General features: G+C 27.4%; 3 protein-coding genes across 3 annotated transcripts; 2 read left to right on the top strand and 1 right to left on the bottom strand.

Moving 5' to 3' along the window:
- Positions 1 to 470: 470 nt before the first annotated feature.
- Positions 471 to 1,058, top strand: EIN_358590 (hypothetical protein; the record flags this gene model as incomplete). The annotated part of the gene is made up of 1 exon (XM_004184237.1): positions 471 to 1,058. The coding sequence occupies one exon, from the start codon at positions 471 to 473 to the stop codon at positions 1,056 to 1,058; it is 588 nt and encodes a 195-aa protein (XP_004184285.1).
- Positions 1,059 to 5,145: 4,087 nt separating this feature from the next.
- Positions 5,146 to 9,930, bottom strand: EIN_358580 (protein serine/threonine kinase, putative; the record flags this gene model as incomplete). The annotated part of the gene is made up of 1 exon (XM_004184236.1): positions 5,146 to 9,930. One exon carries the CDS (start codon positions 9,928 to 9,930, stop codon positions 5,146 to 5,148), a length of 4,785 nt encoding a protein of 1,594 aa, XP_004184284.1.
- A 7,626-nt stretch (positions 9,931 to 17,556) lies between these two features.
- On the top strand, positions 17,557 to 18,528 carry EIN_358570 (hypothetical protein; the record flags this gene model as incomplete). The annotated part of the gene is made up of 1 exon (XM_004184235.1): positions 17,557 to 18,528. One exon carries the CDS (start codon positions 17,557 to 17,559, stop codon positions 18,526 to 18,528), a length of 972 nt encoding a protein of 323 aa, XP_004184283.1.
- Between the last annotated feature and the right edge of the window lie 1,704 nt (positions 18,529 to 20,232).

Here is a 20,232-nt window from a genome sequence, read left to right as displayed (position 1 = left end):
TTTTTAAAAAAATTCTTTTTTTATCAATAAAAATACCTTTCTTTTTTAAAACAATTTTCTATCACTTTTTTTATTTTTATTCTTTTTATTAATAATTTTGACCTTTTAAAATTTAAATGAATTTATTATGAAAATAACAACATGTGAAATGATTTTATGGAAAAAAATCATTCTGTAGACTTTCTTTTTGTTTTTAGATGGTAATAACGGTAATTAATTGAGAAAAAATTTAAAACTTTAAAAACAAAGTTTCAGTTTTTTCCAATATTTGTAAGTTTTTGCTTAATTCCCATTTTTTAACTTAATTTTTGTGTATTTTTTGCACAATTAAAAACGTCAAAAGTATTAAAAAATTAAATATTATTCAATTAAAATGATTTTAAAATGCATAATGATTTTTTCAAAATAAAATTATTTAAATATAAATAAATAATAATATTTAATGAAACTTAAAATTCGAACAATATAAAATGTCTTATAAACTAAAGAAAGAAGACACTTTAAATATTAAAATATCTGTAGTTGGTTTACCAAAAGTTGGTAAAACTTCATTGATACAAAAGTATTGTAAATATTATGGTGAAGACAAAAATATATATAAAAAAATTATGGTTTTTAAAAATAGAAAGCTGCAACTGTTAATATATGACATTGAACTTAAGTACGAATCTTATTATTTATATTGCAACTCAACCATGTTTATTTATGTGTTTGATGTGACAGATAACAATGATTTTGAAAAAAATCTTCGCAATAGATACAAAGAATTAAGAAGGTATGGACCATTTAAAGGTAAAGTTCCCAGAATCATTTGTGGAACTAAAGCTGATTTACCTTGCGTTGTTGATGAAAATATTATAGATAAATTTATTTGTGAGAAAAAAGAACACTCAAATGTTTATATAGAAAAGTTTAAAGTTAGTATAAATGATAATGTTGCTATCGATAACCTGTTCGAGGCTGTTTTACCATACGCAATTGAGACACAAATAGAAGTGCTGAAAGATCAAAATAAATATGTTCCACCACCTATAAAAAAGGAGTGCGTCTTGGTTTGATACAAAAAAATATAATAATACTAATTTTATATTTTAAAGTTTTTTAATTAAAACAATTTTAAAAAGAATTTATTAATAACGTAATTTATTTAAATCAAAATTGGATTATTAAAAAATGTTTTGTTCAACAATAAAAAAATTAGCTGTGTTGTAATAATGCCAATCACACAACAGGGTGATTTGTATTTGTACCATGTCCCAAAATTGCATTTTACAATGCAAAGGAATATTTTTTAAGTGTTTTTAGGACAAAAATAAAGTAGTTTTAGTAATATTTATGGTATTGTTTAATTATGTGATCTCCAAAACCTTTTCTTTACAAATGGTGACTTTGTCCGCGGTCGTTTTTTTACTTAAAACAACAGTTAATAATTTAATTATAAAATATTAAAATGTATAATATACTAAAAAATGGTTTATTAATATTATATTTATATTATACAAAATTAAACTATTAATTATAATTGATAATATTATAAAATAATGAAAATTGTTAAATAACGATGAAATAATAATTATATTTTATTAATAAATTATTAAAAAATAAAATGTAGATGTGTCAGTTTCAGATTAAAAAACATTCATCAAAAATAAAAGCTAATCAATTGTTTAAAATCTAAAACAAAAGTGCAATGCAAAAAGCAAGGAACGCGTAGACTTCAAAAGCACCTTCAGTATAAATGACATAACCCATATCGTATTTACGCATTTTTCAAGTTCATGAGTCATTGGGGTTTCAGAGTCACCTGTGCAATCTGCTGTGTTGTACATTGTCGTTTTTAGTATTTTGTTTGTTATTTCTGCTTTAGTCGAAGATGATTCTGTATTAGTGGTACATTGCTTGTACAAGAATTGAATTGGGTGAGCGTCACTGTCATCAAATTTACAGTCACTGTGTTCAACATAAGTATTCATAATGTAATAATACTCAGGCAAATCATCTTGAAATTTATCAGTTTCAGTTAATTGTTCAGGACTGTCTTCGTTCCAGTCACTACATGTTGAAGAAAGGAACATTTTTATAATATTACCATCTTCTTCTATTTTCAAATATTCATTTTTATCTTGGTAATAACACTGGCCTAATTTATACACAACATAAAACCCTTCTGTGGAAGAAACCAAGTATCTGGCTGAAGTTAATGTAATTAATAAAATAGCAAACATTGATAATTTAAAGTTGCAAAAATTGATTTAAATAACAATTTTTTGCTAAATATATATTTATTAACATGTGTTGTAAAGATTCGTGTTTTTTCGATATTTTTCATTTGAAATTTTAAACAAACAAAATAAAATAATTGTGTTGTTAATATTTTTTTAAACAGCAGAGTTGAATATAATGTCATATAGGCAAAAGTGTTAATTCTTTACAATTTTCGAAAAGTAATTTATTAAATGTTAAGGATTTATTTTTAAATGCTTGCTCAAAACGTAAACAAAATAATTATAAATAAAATAAAAAGCGAAAAAAGTATAACATCTTTAATTAGAGATGTTTATTGAATTTATCCAAAAACAAGTTGTTGTTTTTGAATTTTTTTATCAATATAATTAGATTTTTTATGGTAAATAGTTTAAATAATGTGTCAGAAAACAATAAATTTTTGATTATTTTTGTTTATTCGGTATGATAACCTTGTTTATTGTAAAAATTTGCTTATGCAAGACTATTATAACTAAATTAAAAATAATTTGAATTATATTTAAATTTTAAAATTCAAATGTTTTCGGTGTTTTTTACAAAAACTTGTTTAATGATTTTACATAGAAATATAATTAATTATTAACTATAAGAAAAATTACAAAAAATAATTTAACAAAAAGCAAAATGATTATACTGTATTTGTTATTTAAATTTGTAAATAATTATATTAATTCAAATATAACTTTTAACTGAATTGTATGTTTTTATACAATTCAATGAATAATTAACTTTTACATATAACAGGTTAAGTGTTATTTTTTCATTATTATATCAGTTTTTCAAAAAGGTATTTTTATTCAAATATTTTATTTTAACAAAGAATAATTTATTTTTGGTTTTTTAGACAAAAATTTAATTTTAATTTAAGTCAGTTTTGTAACCTTGTTTATCTACAAAAATAAATTATTTTTGTTATTTGGTTTTGTTTTCATAAAATATTTTTCGCTTGAAAAATATTTCAATCAAAACAAATTTAGACAAAATAACCAATTTAATTATTTTTACATTCATACATTATCTGATATAAAATGGAATGGTGTCGTTGTTGTAAACAGTAGTTGGGCGAACATTTTTTTTTGTAAAGTGATAAATACAACACGATAATTTGACAACAACCAACTTGGATATCATCAAAATAAAACAAATCACAATCAAAAACACCACAGTTGAAAGACTCAAACATCGAAATGTAATTCGTAGGTCAAGTAAAAATTATTCATGTAAAATGTCCTTACAATGTGGATGTCAATTTACTCTCCCAAAAGAGTTTGTTTAAAAAGCTGAAAAAATATTTACGACCAAAAGCGAAATTCTCAAAGAAAATGATCCAAAAACTCAGTTCGTTAATGGTATTTTCCTGTTATTTTGGGTAAATAATAACAATAATGTTATTATTTTTTTGACAAACAGAAAAGAAAATGAAATGATTGGCTAAATGACTTTAACCCCATTTATGTTTTTGGTTGTGTTATTAGAAAATATTTTAAATAATAATAATATTTTTTCAAACATCTTAATTTTGCTTTTTTAAAAGGAAAATAAATAAATAAAAATTTTTGAATCAATAAGGTTTTTAAACTGACTTTATATTAAATAACATTTTAGATAAATTTTATTATTTAAAAATTTCAAAAATATTACAGTCAAATGCGTTTATTTGTCGTGAATCCAACAGATAAAGGTATCTATTTGTCCTAAATGGTGAATTTTGTAATTTTTTTAATATTAAAATTTATTTTTTATAAAAAATTAGTTTTTTATTCAACAAAAGTTACAGATTCCAGAACAAAATATTTAATTGTCGTACACCCAAATGATTGGCCAGTTGTGCGACAATTAAGCAAGTTCGACAATTATAATTACGACAAATAGACGCCTTTGGCTGTAAGTTTTAATAATTTTATGAACTTTTAACTATTTTATTGAAAAAATAATAAAAATTGATAAAATATTAAAACAATATTAACTGGTATTTTTTAAATGATTATTTGAAATAACTTTTCAAGTGTTGTTTAACAATCAGTAAGTGCGCAACAATTTTAAAAGATATTTGAATGAGTATTTTCAACTTATCATTATTTAAATTACAATTGTTTATTATATTGTTGAAACATAAAATTTAGATTATTAATAAGTTATCACAAACAATAAGCTTTATATGTGTAGCACATGATAAAACGAATGGTAATTGTTCTTTGTAATGTTATGAGTTTTTAAATAGAATAATTTACATGTAACCAAACAAATCAAAGACCAAGTAATTGTCATAAGAATAATTCGTTTTAAATTTAATCAATAACTAATTATTAACTATATTTAAGTGTCTTAATAGTATTAAGCTTACTTAATTTTCACGTTTTTTACGCTTTAATGCAAAGGTTATAAATTGGAATCACATCCTTTTGATAATAATTATAAGTTATTTAATTACAATAAATCATCTCATTAGTAGATTAAATGCGTAAATAAAACAGCTCAATACAAATGTGGTATTGGGGTTTAGACAAGTAACCAAATTTCGACTTATTATTTAAATACCATTTGAATAATATCGAACAAGTTTTTTATTTATTTTTAAAACATGGTTATACACATTGACACCTTTACAAAAAATGTTTTACTGATTTAAAAAATAGGATGGGTGACAAGTAAATTACAAATATCTAAACCAAAAGATTGTATTTTATTGTTTATTTTTACAAGTATTTATATTTTTATTTTTTGGTTTCTAATTAATGTTTTTTAATTTATAAAAAATGTTATTCATTTTATAACAATAAATATTATATTTTACTATAATTTTAAACGAACTGGACTTATTTTTATTGACTTGTTGTAGTAACATGAAAAAAAAATTAAATAAAGAATATTGAAAATAAATCAATGATTTAATTCCTCCAGTTTTTCAATAACTTTTCCAATTAAAATTCGATCTTTGGGGTCTTGTGCCCAAGCATTTTGAATGATATCAAATTCATTCATCGAAATATTATTTGGTCTGGCAAATCGTTTACCATTAGAAATGAAATCGGCGATATTCCAGACATGTTGAAACCTCTCATCATCTTTTTTGAACACAAAATCCCATTGTAACACCTCAAACATAGTTATAGCAAACGAATAGACATCTGACGCTTTTTTGTATTTCTTTCTGTCTAACACCTCAGGCGCCATATATTTTGGTGTTCCAATACCTTTAGTGAATGTCATGTTAGTTTGCAGCATATTGATATTTCTTGATGATCCAAAGTCTGTCAATTTAGCATTGACTTTTTCATTTACATCAAGTGATAACACAAGAATGTTGTCTGGCTTGATGTCTCTGTGTAATATCCCATTTGAATGTAAATACAGAATTCCTTTAGCTGCGTCTATCATCATTTTTACTCGCAACTTAGTCTCGATTTTTTCACTTCTTTTGTTTTTAATTAAGTCTTGTAAACTGCCAAATTTTGCAAATTCGGTGACCATGCAAATCTTGTTTGGTATAAAAACAGCGCCATAGAAGTGAATGATGTAATCACTTCTAAATTTGTCTAACATAGAAACTTCTTTCTCGAATTCAGCAATTGAACTTGTAGTGTTATTTGCTTCTTTCATCTTCTTAATAGCAACAACAGCGCCTTCATATTTTCCTTTGTAGACAATACCAAAAGACCCTTCCCCAAGTTTCTTCTCTTCAACGATATCATCGAAGTCAAGTCGCGTCGTCTTCTCTGTTTTAACAAACAAATTTATTGGGAAAGTCGCCATTTCCCCTGTTGATATATCTAAAGTGACAATCGCGATTTTGTCTTCCAAACTGAGTGTACAATGGGGAGTTAAAAAGACTTCAAATTCACATGCAAATCCACTCTTCAAAGTCACTATTTTTGGTTCTGTTCTGATTGTGTATTTCTCAGAAGAACTTTGTGTGGTGATTTGAACTTTTAGATTTCCTTTTTTTTTGTTCCCAACACAAAGAAGTTCTTTACTCTCCGCTTCCACTGGAATAAATTCATTCGAGTCGTTGTAATTAATTTCAGTTTTGTTTGTTAATACCCCATTTTTGAGTACTTTCATTGAAACATTCGAACGTTTCATTTCAAACACGCAAATTCCTTTTTCTTGTTCTTTTTTGTGATTTCGGTGTATAACGATCAACGTTGTTATAATAATAATAAATAGTATTATTACTAATAATAATATACAAAGAATTGGAAGAACAACGACCAAGCCATAGTTCGTCTTTTTGTCGCATTGAGTGCCTTCTGTATTGACTTTGAAATTGTCAGCACATTGCATGCACTTGTTGTCTGATGCAGAAACACAATTTAAAATACTCGAGAAATGGACACACTGTGAGTCGACTAAAATATGTGTTACAACACAACTTGTGCACTCTGTCAGTGATGTACAGAGTGTGCAATTGTCATCACACTTATCACACACATTTGTGTGTAAATAATACCCATCGCCACATATCAAGCAGCCATAAGTACTCGAATTGACACATCCAATTAACTCACTTTGTGGTCTGCAGTATTTGTCACTTGTATCAACTCGATAGAATGTGTTGTTGCAGTCAATACAATTACCAAAGACATCACATGTTGCACAAGATTCATCGCATTTGTCACAACTTTTGCCATCGGTGGATCGTTTGTATCCATCTTTGCAAATAGCGCATCCATCGTAATTTGGCATCATCGCCAAACATGTTGTAATGATTTCTCCAAGAGTTGTGCAATTCCCATTTGTGTTTGGATACGAGTATTGGTCACACTTTGTGCAGAATGTCAGATTTGAGCAGTGTGTGCAGGGGTATTCGCACTTCACACAAACGCCGTTTTCAATGTAATACGTGTCAGCACATCGCAAACACCCTTTTGAACTCTTTTCAATGCAATTCGACTCGTCTTTTTCTTCCAATTTTAATAATATTTTGGTGCCACTTTTATAATTTTTTTGTTGTGTGTTTTGCAATTGATTTGAAATGTATTTAAAATAATTGTTTGTTGTGTTTTGTAGTGTGTTTGTCACACAAATGCCGTCGATTAAATTGTTGTTATATTTACACTCAGCACAGTGTTCTCCAATAACAGACTGGCATGATGGGAATTGTGTTTCAACCAACTCACATTTCTCAAGTGTTTTGTATTTGTCTGCTGAACACTTTTTGCACACATCATCAAACTCGGCGCAATCCAAATTGTCAGTTGAGTAACACTTCCCATTTGATGTGATTGTAGTTGCATCACATTTAATGCAGATGTCTTTGTTTTGGATTTCACAATTTGCAATTGTGTTTTGTGTGCATGCGTAGTCTTCAATGTGGTGATTTGTGACGCATTCAACACAATCACTTGACTTGGTTGTGCTGCATTTGACATCGTCATGACATTTGTAATTGCCATCAAACACATATGGATTATAACACTTATAATCAATTTCATCAGACCTGATTTGAATACAAACACTGCCACTCATACACTCCATTATTCCATTTGTTGTTGAAGAATATCCAGTTGCTGCCAAATAACAAAACGAGTTGTTTGATATTGCGCAGTGCTGTTGTTGCAGTCCACACAACTCGTCACTTTGACATTGGAGACACTCACCAACGCCATTCACTATTTTTGTGTATTTGCAGTTATTTGTGATTTCTCCACAGTTTGTAGTTGTGATGATTTCTGTCGCACACACATCACACGTCGTTGTCGAGTGTCTTACGCAGTTACTTTCAACACCAATGCAACTCCCGTTGACAAGCAGATTGCTGTTTTTACATTGTATGCACGTTGCGTTCACCTGTCTCACACAATTATCATAATTCAATGTTGAGGTCTTTATGTCGTAGTTGTAATAAGTACCTTCGGTGTAACCCAACACACACGACTTGCTGTTAGTTGACACCGCATATGGCGCAAAACATCTAACACACACAAAGGTGGTGTTTGTGAAAGTGCAGTCGTTGCAGTTGTTGATGGCGTCATAACATTTCATGCAGCTTTGTGTGTCGATTTTGACTTCGCTTGCACCACATTTGTAACACGAAGTGCCATCTGTCACAAAGTCGTCTTTGCATGCAACACACACTTTTGCACTTTGTGAACATTTCACACAATTGGGATCAATTGTGTTGCACAAGTTGCAGCTGTTGTCTTCATCATTTAAATAGTAATTCTCTGCACATTCAACACACACCCTGTTGCTCTCATTTTCGTTTGAATTACACGAATTGCAATTTCCATTTGATGAACAAGATGTACAATTATCTCCAATTTTCTTAAAACCAGATGGACACAACGAGCACACGCCACTTTCTCTGATGCATTTTTCACAAACAATTGGACATGGTTTGCAACTGCCAGTCCCACCTGTGGAATAGTTGCCATCATGACACAATGTACAATTTCCATCATCATAACCATATCCAGCTTTGCATGTGGTGCACTTTCCATTTGTTTTATCACACGACGCACAGTTTGTGTTGCATGCAAGACAGAGAGACTGCCCCTCCTCACTTTGGTATTTCATCTCTTCACAATCAACACATTTTATGCCATACGAGTGTGTTCCACGTTGGCATATCTCACAGCTCTGCGAAGCGTTCAGTTGATATCCAGTATAGCATGTCAGACACACACCAGTTGTTTTGTTGCAGGTGTTGCAAACAGATGCACATGCCTTACATCTGGTGGCACCTTCAAAGGAATAGTACCCTTCAACACAACTTGTACAAGACGTCGCATTCTGTTCTGAATACGTTCCAGCAGCACACAACTTGCAGCTGTTTGTTGCTGTATTTGCATATTGCCCACCTTCACAGCCAACACACTCGCCTGTTGGTTGTAAGACATATCCACTTATGCAACTCAGACACTTCCCACTTGCAGTATCACAGTGATCACCACACAGACCATCACAATGTACACACTCAGAATACCCAATCAGACTGTAATACCCACCCTGACACGGCTTGCATTCAGTGCTCCCACCTGTCGATGAATGCGTCCCATTCTCACACGGCTTGCATGCGTTATTGTGCTCATAATATCCACTTGCACACATTGTACACACTTCGTTGTTGGTGGCATATCCAATTTGACACGATGTGCAATACCCATTCGTTGAATTGCATGTCAGACACGTCGTGTCGCACTTTCTACATAAAGCAAAACCATTTGATGAATATGTATTAGTCGGACACTCCACACACACATCGCCATTTTGATACGTCCCTGCCTGACATAGTGTGCATCTGCCATCCGTCAAGATATTACCAGAATTACATGTTGTGCAGTTGCCATTGGTTTTATCACAACTATTACATGTAGAATCACAACTTAAACACGCAGAAGCACCACCAAGCGAGTAATAACCATCATGACACACTGTGCATGATTGTGTTCCACCATTTGAAAAATACCCAGCTGGACACAATGAGCAGCTGCGACCATTGAAACTACACCCACTAACACAACTTGTGCAATTCCCATTTGTTTTATCGCAGGCCGCACACAACTCGTTACATTTTGTGCATTCGTCAACAGTTCCTTTAACTGAATAATATCCATCTTTACACTCTACACAATCAACTCCACTTAGATAATACCCGGCTTCGCATTTTTCAGAGGATACACCGATCAATAGCAATTGAAGCAAATATAAAAATTTGCCCATTAAAGCTTTTTACTGAATTTCTCTATTTATTAAACGCGTGATATTTGTATACATCACAAAAATTATAAAAATTTCATGTAAATTACTTTTTAAAAAAATTAAAAATATAATAAATAAAAATATATATTAATAGTTATGATTTACTCTTGTAAATATTTTATTAAAAACAATTATATTGTTTCAATATATTTTCAAATCAGGGTTTATTATGTTAATAAACTATTAGTTTAGTTATTATAAATTCTTAATTATCGTGTAAATAATAATTACAGTCAACAAATAATTGACAAAGTGAAAAGTTCGACAAATTTCTTACCTTTTTAAAAATTAGTTATAATTTTAGATATTATTAAACCAAAAAACGACCAAAATTTGTCCATAAACATTTTTATTCTATTGACCTTATTAATCAACAAAAATGGGTTATTATTTTTGTTATTTAATTTTGTTTTTTATATCATTTTGTTTGTTATGAATCCCATTTTTTTCAATCAAAACTTGAAAATATTGACCAATTTAATTTTTAAGCTCAGAATTTGCAACAACAATGAATGGTGCTGTTATTGTAAAAAAATGGTTTAGCAAACATTATGTTCTGTTAAAAATAGACACAACATGATGACTCAACAACAAACAACTTTTATTTCATCAAATAAATAAAAAAACAACAAGTTCAACTGAGCTTGGCAGACTTGAACATCAAGTTGTATTTTTACAGTCGAGTATAAGCAGGGCTTCGTAAATTGGGACAATAAAGTGTAAGTTTAGAAAAAAAGACCAAAAAACAGAAAAAAACAAATATTTGATTGATTTGTTCAGAAAATGATAAACTTTTTTAGGATATATTTTCCAGTTTATTTAAGTACAATTTTACTGTTTGTTACAAACATTTTCAGAAGTATCACATTTATTGGTATTATTTAATTATAATAATCAACTATTTTGTTGTTATGATTAATGTTATTATAACTATACTAATTCAACCATTATTTGCATTTATTTCATTATAAAAACACAACCACCATTTAAATAAAAATTACCCTAATTCCAGAATTAACAGTTCTAAACATACTGTATTACAAAGAAAAAATAAAATTGGACAATTAAATTTGCTTTGAGATGAACTGATCTTTTTTTTCAAAAGAAGAATAAAAAATTAAAGTCGACAATATACTCCATGACAGAAGGAACACAAATATGTCGAAAAACGCTAAAAATTTTGATTATTATATTTGTCTACAACAAAGAGAACGAATTGTATTCTTTATCATGTTATAATAAATAAACTATTCATATACAGAGCATTTATAATAATGCTTTTTGTATCAATTGGGCGTTTTACGCTACGAAATGTACGCACAATGCATTGAGCTAACAAATAATAAAAGTTAATTTAATTTGCGACTTATATATTTATTATATAAAATAAAAATGTAATGTATTTTTGCTTTATGCTTTAATAATTAGAATAAATTTTTAATTGTTTTTTTAACCCTTCGAGGACGGGAAAAATCAAAATTTGTAAAAAAATAAAAATCTTAGTCAATTGTAATGTAAATGTGACCTTTTTTCTTTAATTTTTTCAAAAAAAGCTAGACACCCTGGAACGACGGCTCTAGTAAATTTTTATGGTAAAAATTATTAATTCTTGTAAAAAATGAATTTTTGTTGAAGTTGGGATGAACAAAGGTTCACTTTTTTGCTTGATCTTTTCAGAAACAAGTCACAGTTCAATGGAAAAGTCAGATCAAACATTTATTGAGATGTCCACAACTTATTACAATAATAAAATTAATTATAAAATATAACAAAGAGATAACTGCAACGTAAAACATACTGGTCCGGAATATTCAAAATCAATTGCATCATAAAATAACAAAGAAAAAGAAATAAAACATAGACTTTGAGGTGTATTGAAATTTCATTATGCAATTGATCTCAAAAACAATAACAAAAGAAATTAAATAGATTTTTTGTAAACTTTGAAAAATACAAAAATTTAAAAATTGGGTTTTACTATTTTTTCTGTAAAAGAAATAAGATAAGACGAAAAGACACTTTTGTTTGTTCCGACTTTGAAAAATAAATCTTAAAGAAAATTAGTGTAAAATATTCAAAAAATAAGTAAAATACATTTTCAAAAGTATCAAAAATCACAAAATCGAGAAAAATTTATAAAATCAACTTTAACAATAAAAATAATCGCATTAAAATAAACTTTGATCACCACGAGGTTTTGTGATCACTCGTTGAAATTCAAGTCGTGCCACTGTCGAGGAAGCAATATATGAATTGATTGTTTCTAATTGTTTTTATATCATTTTCAAACAAAAACAAAAGGCAAAACGTGTTTTATGCAATCTATTTAGAATATAAAGATTTGTATTTGGTAAACAATTGTTTATTTTGCAGCCATTGTTTATTCATTTTCAATTTATGCATTTTTGGGCAACAAACAATAAACTTATAGTAAATGTATGGAGATAATGAAAAACAAAGAAAAACACAAGTGTAAAGACAACACAAATATATTTATGACAACACTTTAAACTATAATTTATAATAAAATAAATTAATATATTATTAATAATTTATCATGTTATTTATAATAGTTTTATAATTATAATTGTTATATATAATAGTAATTATCAATAGACAATTTTGACACAATAACACATCAACAATCATATCTTTACTACAAGATGGTATAATCATAGTGATTTGCTATTAGTGTGATGATACCACAATGTTGTTTATTAAAATAGTATTGAAATTAAATTATAATTATAACAAAAATGGTATAATGACCCTTATTTATATTATTATCATTATCGAAGATACATAGTGTTTATGTACTTGATGTAGTTGTTATATAGATGACAATTTAAATTATTTGGATGTTAAAATTGATTACAAACTATATTTATATTATTATTTTACCAATAATAATATAGAGTCTAGAATGATTATATAATAATTATTATAGTTTAATTTATTTGATTTTAATAACAATAATGTATAATAATGTTATTCAAATACATCAAATAACAAAAATATTAAAAAAATTTTTGTTTTAAATAGATAATTTTAAAGAATATTTTAAATTAACGACTATCTGTTATTCCACGACAATGGATCAATGAGAAATAGACAAACAAATGTCACTTATAATATTATTTACAATTATAGTTAAAAATATTAAATAATTTATAATGTATCGTTTATTCAATTGATTTTGTAACGAATTGTGTTTTGTGTTTTTAAATAGACGTTTTTGTTTGAAATTTTTAAAAATACGTAGAGTAAGGTTACCCCGTTTTGTTCAATTGTTTTAATAATGCAAGACTGTTATAGTTATTTTTAATTAATGAATACTATTTTAACAAATTAAATGCAAAGAGCATTTTCGTGTTTTTATTTGGAGATTGCTAAACAATATAATGGTTAAAATTGATTAAAAGTACTAATCAAATCTTGCATAAAATAACGTCACTTGCTACAAAACAAAAAAGTTTGCGATAAAACAAAGAAAATACTTGACATAAATTTGAATAAACACAATTATTGAGTTAGTTATTTCAAGATTTGTGATGGATAAATTTATAGTTTAAAGTTGCACTATTTTAAACAACAATGTGCGAAACCAATTTGTAATCAAAAATTATCATTTTTTAATCCTTATATCCCGAAAAATCATTTGAAATTCGAATAAATATCGTAAATCAACATTAAATAATCATGTGAAATAACACATAATTTCTTGTTATATTTGGAATAAAAATTCAAAAAATAAATAATAACTTATTACTATAAATAATTTTGCCGCCTTGCATTTGATTTGACGAAAAAAATGCAAAAATCTGCTTCATCATCAGAACTTGAAAAATTAAACAAACCTTCAAACAGTCAAGTCATCATCACTGACAACGAGAGATTCAGATGCCCAGAAGCACTCTTCCATACCATTACTTGTTATGGAAGCATCAGGTATCCACGATACTACTCACAACTCAATCATGAAGTGCGATGTTGATATCAGAAAGGACTTGTATAAAAACATCGTCTTTTCAAGCGGAACATCTATGTACTCAGGCATTAACGACAGACATGAAAAGGAGGTGCTTGCAGATGAACAAGGATTAAGCATGAGAAGGCTGTTTATGCTTGGCTCAATTTAATTATATTTGTATTGGTGTTCATTTGGTTTAGTTTTAATAATTATTGTTATAATCAATCATAAAATATATAATAAATTTACTATCAATTATATTATTCAAAGGTTTATTTTTTACAGTTTATTTCTAATTAAAATTACTATACAATTTATTATTCTTTTGTCACGCATTGTATAATGTATCCAAAACTGCTATTTTTCTCGACTTAAATTGATGTTTTATAACCTTGTTTTACCATATAAGATAATTATTTTAATGTTATTGTTGTGTTAATACAATAACACATAAAATTAATAGTAAGTAGTGGGTTTTTATCGTAATATTTTGATGTTATTTGGTTCTCTAATATTTTTAATTTCGACAACAATATTTTTGTTATGTTCTTATTTTATTTTGGTTTGAACCAATCTTATTGGTTATATCAAACCCACAAATTTGCACACTTTTTAAGTGTTTTTTATTTTGTTTTTGAAAAACTTGAATATCTGATAATATTATTTAAGGGTTTCTTGAGGATAAGGTGTATCCTCAGGATCAAAGCTATCCTTATTAAAAAATATTTTTCTGAGGATACAAAAAACAAATCCATAAGGTTCAGTTCCCCATAAGGCCCACTCTCATAACTCAAGTTATAATTTACACTTCATATTTCGAGTCAAAGTTCAAATTTTAAATGATGGTAATAATTTGTCATAAATGCCAAAAGATTAAAAACAATTAAAAAATCGTTACGATAATTTATAAACATAAACAATAATTATAACTCGCTTACTTGAGACGGGAAATAACAAAGTGTGAATTGTACTTGTTCACATTATGATTATATACTTATTGATATTATTTCCGAGTCCGTCTTAATAACAAAACGATTGAAATTTACGTTTAAATTGATAATTGTTTTTTTATCAAAATGAAAATTGAAAAAGTCGAAAACACTGATTTTCTAAAAATGTGATTTTAAAATAACAAATTTATTAATAACTTTGTAATTTATGCAATTATTCAAATTTATTGTAATAATAAAGTTAATCATATTGTGTATATTTTAATATGATTGTTACATTTTGATATTAACTTGTGTTTTAAACAGATTTACAGTTCTGAGGATGGCAATTATTTTCTGAGGATGACAGAAATAGAAAGTTATCACTTTTACGTCTGTCTGAAATGTATATTGAGTAAGTTACTATTTTTGAATATGGGAACACGTCATTTCACTTTTTAGATGTTTAAGTTCGTGTTGACAATGTTTGTTTGTTACACGACTTACCATCCTCAGAGATATGTATAGCACTGCCACTACTGATTTAAAATTCTATATTTAACATTATATTTTCAAAGATTATTTATAAAGTGAGTTTTGATAATTGATTATATCAAAAATCGTCAAAACACAACAAAAACGCCAAATAATATACAAAATTGATTATTGAATTAAAGATACATTTATTGAAATTAATATTGTATTTAAAAAAATAATATAAACATATATTTCTTGTGAATATATGTTTTGAAAAATAAATAAAACCGTTTATAACAAAAATGATTTTATTTTACAAATTTGTTTATTTATTAATCGTTGTTTTATCGATATCCAAAACCTCGCGTTTTGAATTTGCGCAAATACATAAATTGTCATCGCATAAAATATTAATTATCAGTACGTTATTTGCTATCAATTTATATTGTTTGAAATTTCATGAATTGATTTTTAATAAATTGTATTTTTTTGTGAAAAAAAGATTAAAAATTGTTTGATTAATTTGTTTTGTGATTTTGATTAAAAATTGACTTTTTCGATAAATTAAATTAATTTCAAATGTTTTCATATAAACCAAGGTTAGTCTTGTGGTAAATCAAAAAATAGAAGTAGATTATTTTTTTGTAAAAATCAACTGAAAGAATCATCTTTCAAAAAATCCATAAATAGCATTTTTAAAGAAAATCATGTGTTTCAAAATATACCTTTTTGATCTTAGGCAAAAAAAATCTAAAATGAAAGAAATTATGTTTAAGATATTTACCATCCTCAGAAAAAATAACAATCCTCATGAATCCTTTTAATCAGTTTTATTACCATTTTTATTTGTTTATGAAAACAGTTTATTTTCGTTTTATTTATTTTACTAATATTAATTTGTTAAATTATATATTTTATTGATTGAAGGACGAATCTTTTACAAAACCCAATTAATTTGAGTTTATGAATGATGAAATGTTTTATAAATAATTCAAAAGTTTGAATTTAAATTGAACTATTTTATCAAATAAGTCAAAAATCGTTCTAAATTGTTTATTAAAAATCGCCATTATTTTCATTTTTTTGGAAAAGTGAAATTATTTTTTGAAATGTTTTTCTGAAAAAAAAAGAAAAAAATAAAAATTTTTCAGTCCTCGAAGGGTTAATTATTTTATTTCCAAAACTACGTTTATTAAAATAAAAAAAACAATAACATTCTTTAAAAATGTTATTCTAAATAATGGAAAAGAAAAAAAGAGCAATTTCTTAACTTACACTTTATCCCAATTTGCGAAGCAATGGTATAAGTTGTGGGAAATGGTCATTACTGCGCGGACGTCAGTTTTCTATTCGAAAGAGTTGATTTAAAAAGTTGAAAAAGTACTTACATTAAAAAGCAAAATCCTTCAAGAAAAAGAATAAATAATTCAGTTTGTTTACGGTATTTCCGTTATTTTTGGGAAAATAACAATATCAATGTTATCATTTATTGACAAACAGAAAAAATGAAACGATTGGCTAAATGACTTTAACTCATTTATGTTTTTGGTTGTGTTATTGGAAAATAGTTTAAATAATAGTAATATTTATTAAACATACTAAATTTCTTTTTAAGGAAAATAAATATATAGAGTTTTTATACTAAATGTAAGGTCTGTCTTTAAACAACATCTGGTACTTTTTGTTTTTCCTTATACCCAATGTTTATATAAAATTAAAGCTATTTAATGTCCACCAAATAAAGTTAAAATTCTGACTCAATAAATTAAAAAAATCTCTATTACCTCATCAAAATTTGTAATGAACTATACTATTTTTAGAATGAACCCATACAAATACAAATTTATTAGCCATTTTAAAATCAAAATTATAATAAAAAACGTTTAATAATCGGGAACGCAAACAGTTTTACACAAGAAAATGAATATTAAAAGAAAAACAGCCAATGAAAGTGTTTAAAATCAATACAAATAAAAAATGATTAATAACGTATTTATTGATTGTAAAATGCACACACATCTCAATAATTAAACAATGAGTCAATTCACTTCATCAAGCACTTGCTTCCAAGACCGCAAAATGAGAAATGCCAAATTGAAACGTGTCTCTACAGATTCAAAATACTTTTACATTCACTCTTGTCTCAGTTATTTAGCAATAAACAAAAAGTATTCTTTCATCATACTTAACAAGAAGAGACGAAGCTCTAAAATGGCAGCTCGCTTTGAAATTGCTTGCATATTTAATGAGAATGGCGAGTTGGTCTACGACTCAAATCAGAAATATGTCATTGACAATTCTAACATAGTCTTTGACGCAAAGGGTATTCCAATAAAGGCGAGTCTGATATTAAATACTTCAGAACGCTTAACAGCGTCTAAAAGTAATATAACAGAAGACATCACTAACAACGAAAAATTGCTCTCTGTCATGAACTTTATGAATACTAAAATTAAGACATTCTGTCCTTCAAACAACCAAATTGAACAAAAAACTCAAACAGCAAAAGATCCAAATAAGTTGTCGAGTGTGAGATTGTTACTTCTCCCGTCTTACAATATCAAAAGTAACACTTTTGAGATGAGAAAAAGATTTAAAACTGAAAAAGACGACGGAGCGTGTGGTTTACAATTCTTTTTAAATTGTTTCAAAAATTTGCAAATTAAAAGAAAAACTCGAGCTAGTGACACGGCAGTTTATTTGGGAAAAATTCCAAATGAATTCAACAACAAATACTCAAACATTAAAAATGTTACATTTGATGAGTATGAAAGGGAAATTATTACTTACAAGATGGAAAAAAATATTAACTCTTTGGAAAATTCAACTGAAGAAAAGTTTATAAAACAAGAGGAAAAATTGATGGACTGCGAAGACCAAATTTTTTTAAAAAATTTTGAAAAAGACGAAAACACGAGCGTCAAAATTAAATTGGAAAAAGAAGAAAATGTGAGTCAAATCAGCACATCTTCTCAACTACAAAGCATTTTAAACAATGTAGATGAAATAGTGCCAATATACTATGTCCCTGTAATCGTTTCAAATATCGACAACACGCCATGCGCAATACCTTTATTTGACATGAACTATTTTAACACTATACAGCCGTGTTATGTCGATAAAGAAAATTTAAGTCGAGATTTTGTTCTTGAACATAGCAGTGAAGGTATTAACACTCTTTAACTACTTTTAAATCGTAACTTAACTAACTAGTTAACGTTCAGGTATTTTATAAATAACATGTTTGCCATTTTTTTTGTTCATCATCTCCAAAATACTTGGAATAAATGTAAAAAAGACCAGCTCTTTTTAAAGTATTGTAAAATATAATATTTATTGTTATAAAATTAATAACATTTTGTAATAATTCAAAAACATTAATAAAAAACTGAATAGAAAATAAATATTTATGTAAAGTCATTCCGAACATATGTGCAACTTTATTTTTTCTTTGTTTTTTACTCACAACAAAGGGGAAACTTTATTTTTCATCAACTTTAAATCCAAATTTTTATTAACAGTTTACATGTTACCACAACCAGGCGTATTAATTTTTTGCCTCGTTTTTGTTTTAAAAAACAGGGGGCTGGTGTTAATTTTTTCCCAAAAACGTATTTTTAAAAGAAAAAACATTCTATAAAATAAGACTGAAGCATTTTTGGGATTCGGCATTCACTGTGTGAATTTTGGAAAACGCCTGGTTGTGCATGTTACAAAATATTTTAAATAAAAACAAAAATCACAAAAAATGACGAGCAAGTCAGTTAAGTTAAAAGACAACAAAATTCTTAATATCAAAGAAGTCCCCATCGATCAAATCGTTTAATTCGGCAGTGTAGGTGTCTTTTGTACAAAAACAGCTTTTCCCTCCTTTTTTGTAGATGCAAATATCGTGATCGCCAAAATCACAAAGTTTTTCATTGTCTCGAGAGAATATATAGAATTGATTACCATAATGATTACCTCCTACTTTATACCTTCTTGGACTGAAAATGCCATTTCTCACAAGAGAAAAGAGGAATGCATTAACATCGCAATTCCAATTCATAATTTCATTGACTGTGTTATAAAATACAGCACCAAATTTGTTGTTCTTTTTGTCTTCTATTAAAAAGCATAAGTTGCTCTCTTTGATGAGTTTTGCACTAAATACAGTGGTGTGAGGTGACCAGTCGTCTTTGTTTGAGTCAAACAATACACTCACAATTTTCTTTTTTGTTAATTTTTCAAGTAAAGCTTTCTCTTTAAGGGTGATATGTTCTTGAGACATTCTTTCAGTTTCTTCATCCACCTTTTCAACCTTTTCGGGTTTTTCTTCTTTTTTAATAACTTCTTCAACCTTTTCTACTTTTGCCAATTCTTCCTTTTTTACCACTTTTTCTATTTTCTTAACTTCTTGTTCTTTTATTTCTACATTTTCGACATTTTCATTGTGTTTGAATTTATAAACTTCTTTATTTCATCCATTTTGGCGTTTTCAGCTTCTTGGATTTTTTTTAATTTGGTCTTCATGTTGTTTTGTGTCCTTTTTACACTTCTCTTCGTGAAGTTCCATTCTGAGTTTGCATATCTCATTCAACTTGTCGTTATTATCAAGTGTTTTGTATGAAGCCAATTCATTTTTTGAATTTGGTGTATGTGTCGTCAAAAGTGGCAATAAATGTGTTGAGTGAAGTTGCAATGTTCTTTTTTCTTTTGAACTCTTCATTGAGTTTGTTGAAGTATACATCTGCATTTTGAATTCGTTGTTCAATATCAAGTGACTTGTCGTCAACATAATTTTCTTCCTCTTTTGTTGCGTGGAGTTCAGAAATTGTTTTTGCTGCTTCAACGCAGAGTGTTGAGAGTGTTGTCAAATCGCTTTCCATTGTTATTTAATAGATTTTA

Source organism: Entamoeba invadens (genome assembly GCF_000330505.1).
Source record: "Entamoeba invadens IP1 unplaced genomic scaffold scaff_1105074725391, whole genome shotgun sequence".
NCBI lineage: Eukaryota > Evosea > Mastigamoebida > Endamoebidae > Entamoeba > Entamoeba invadens.
Note: the sequence above shows the minus strand (reverse complement) of the source record. Positions and strands in the feature narration are given on the sequence as shown.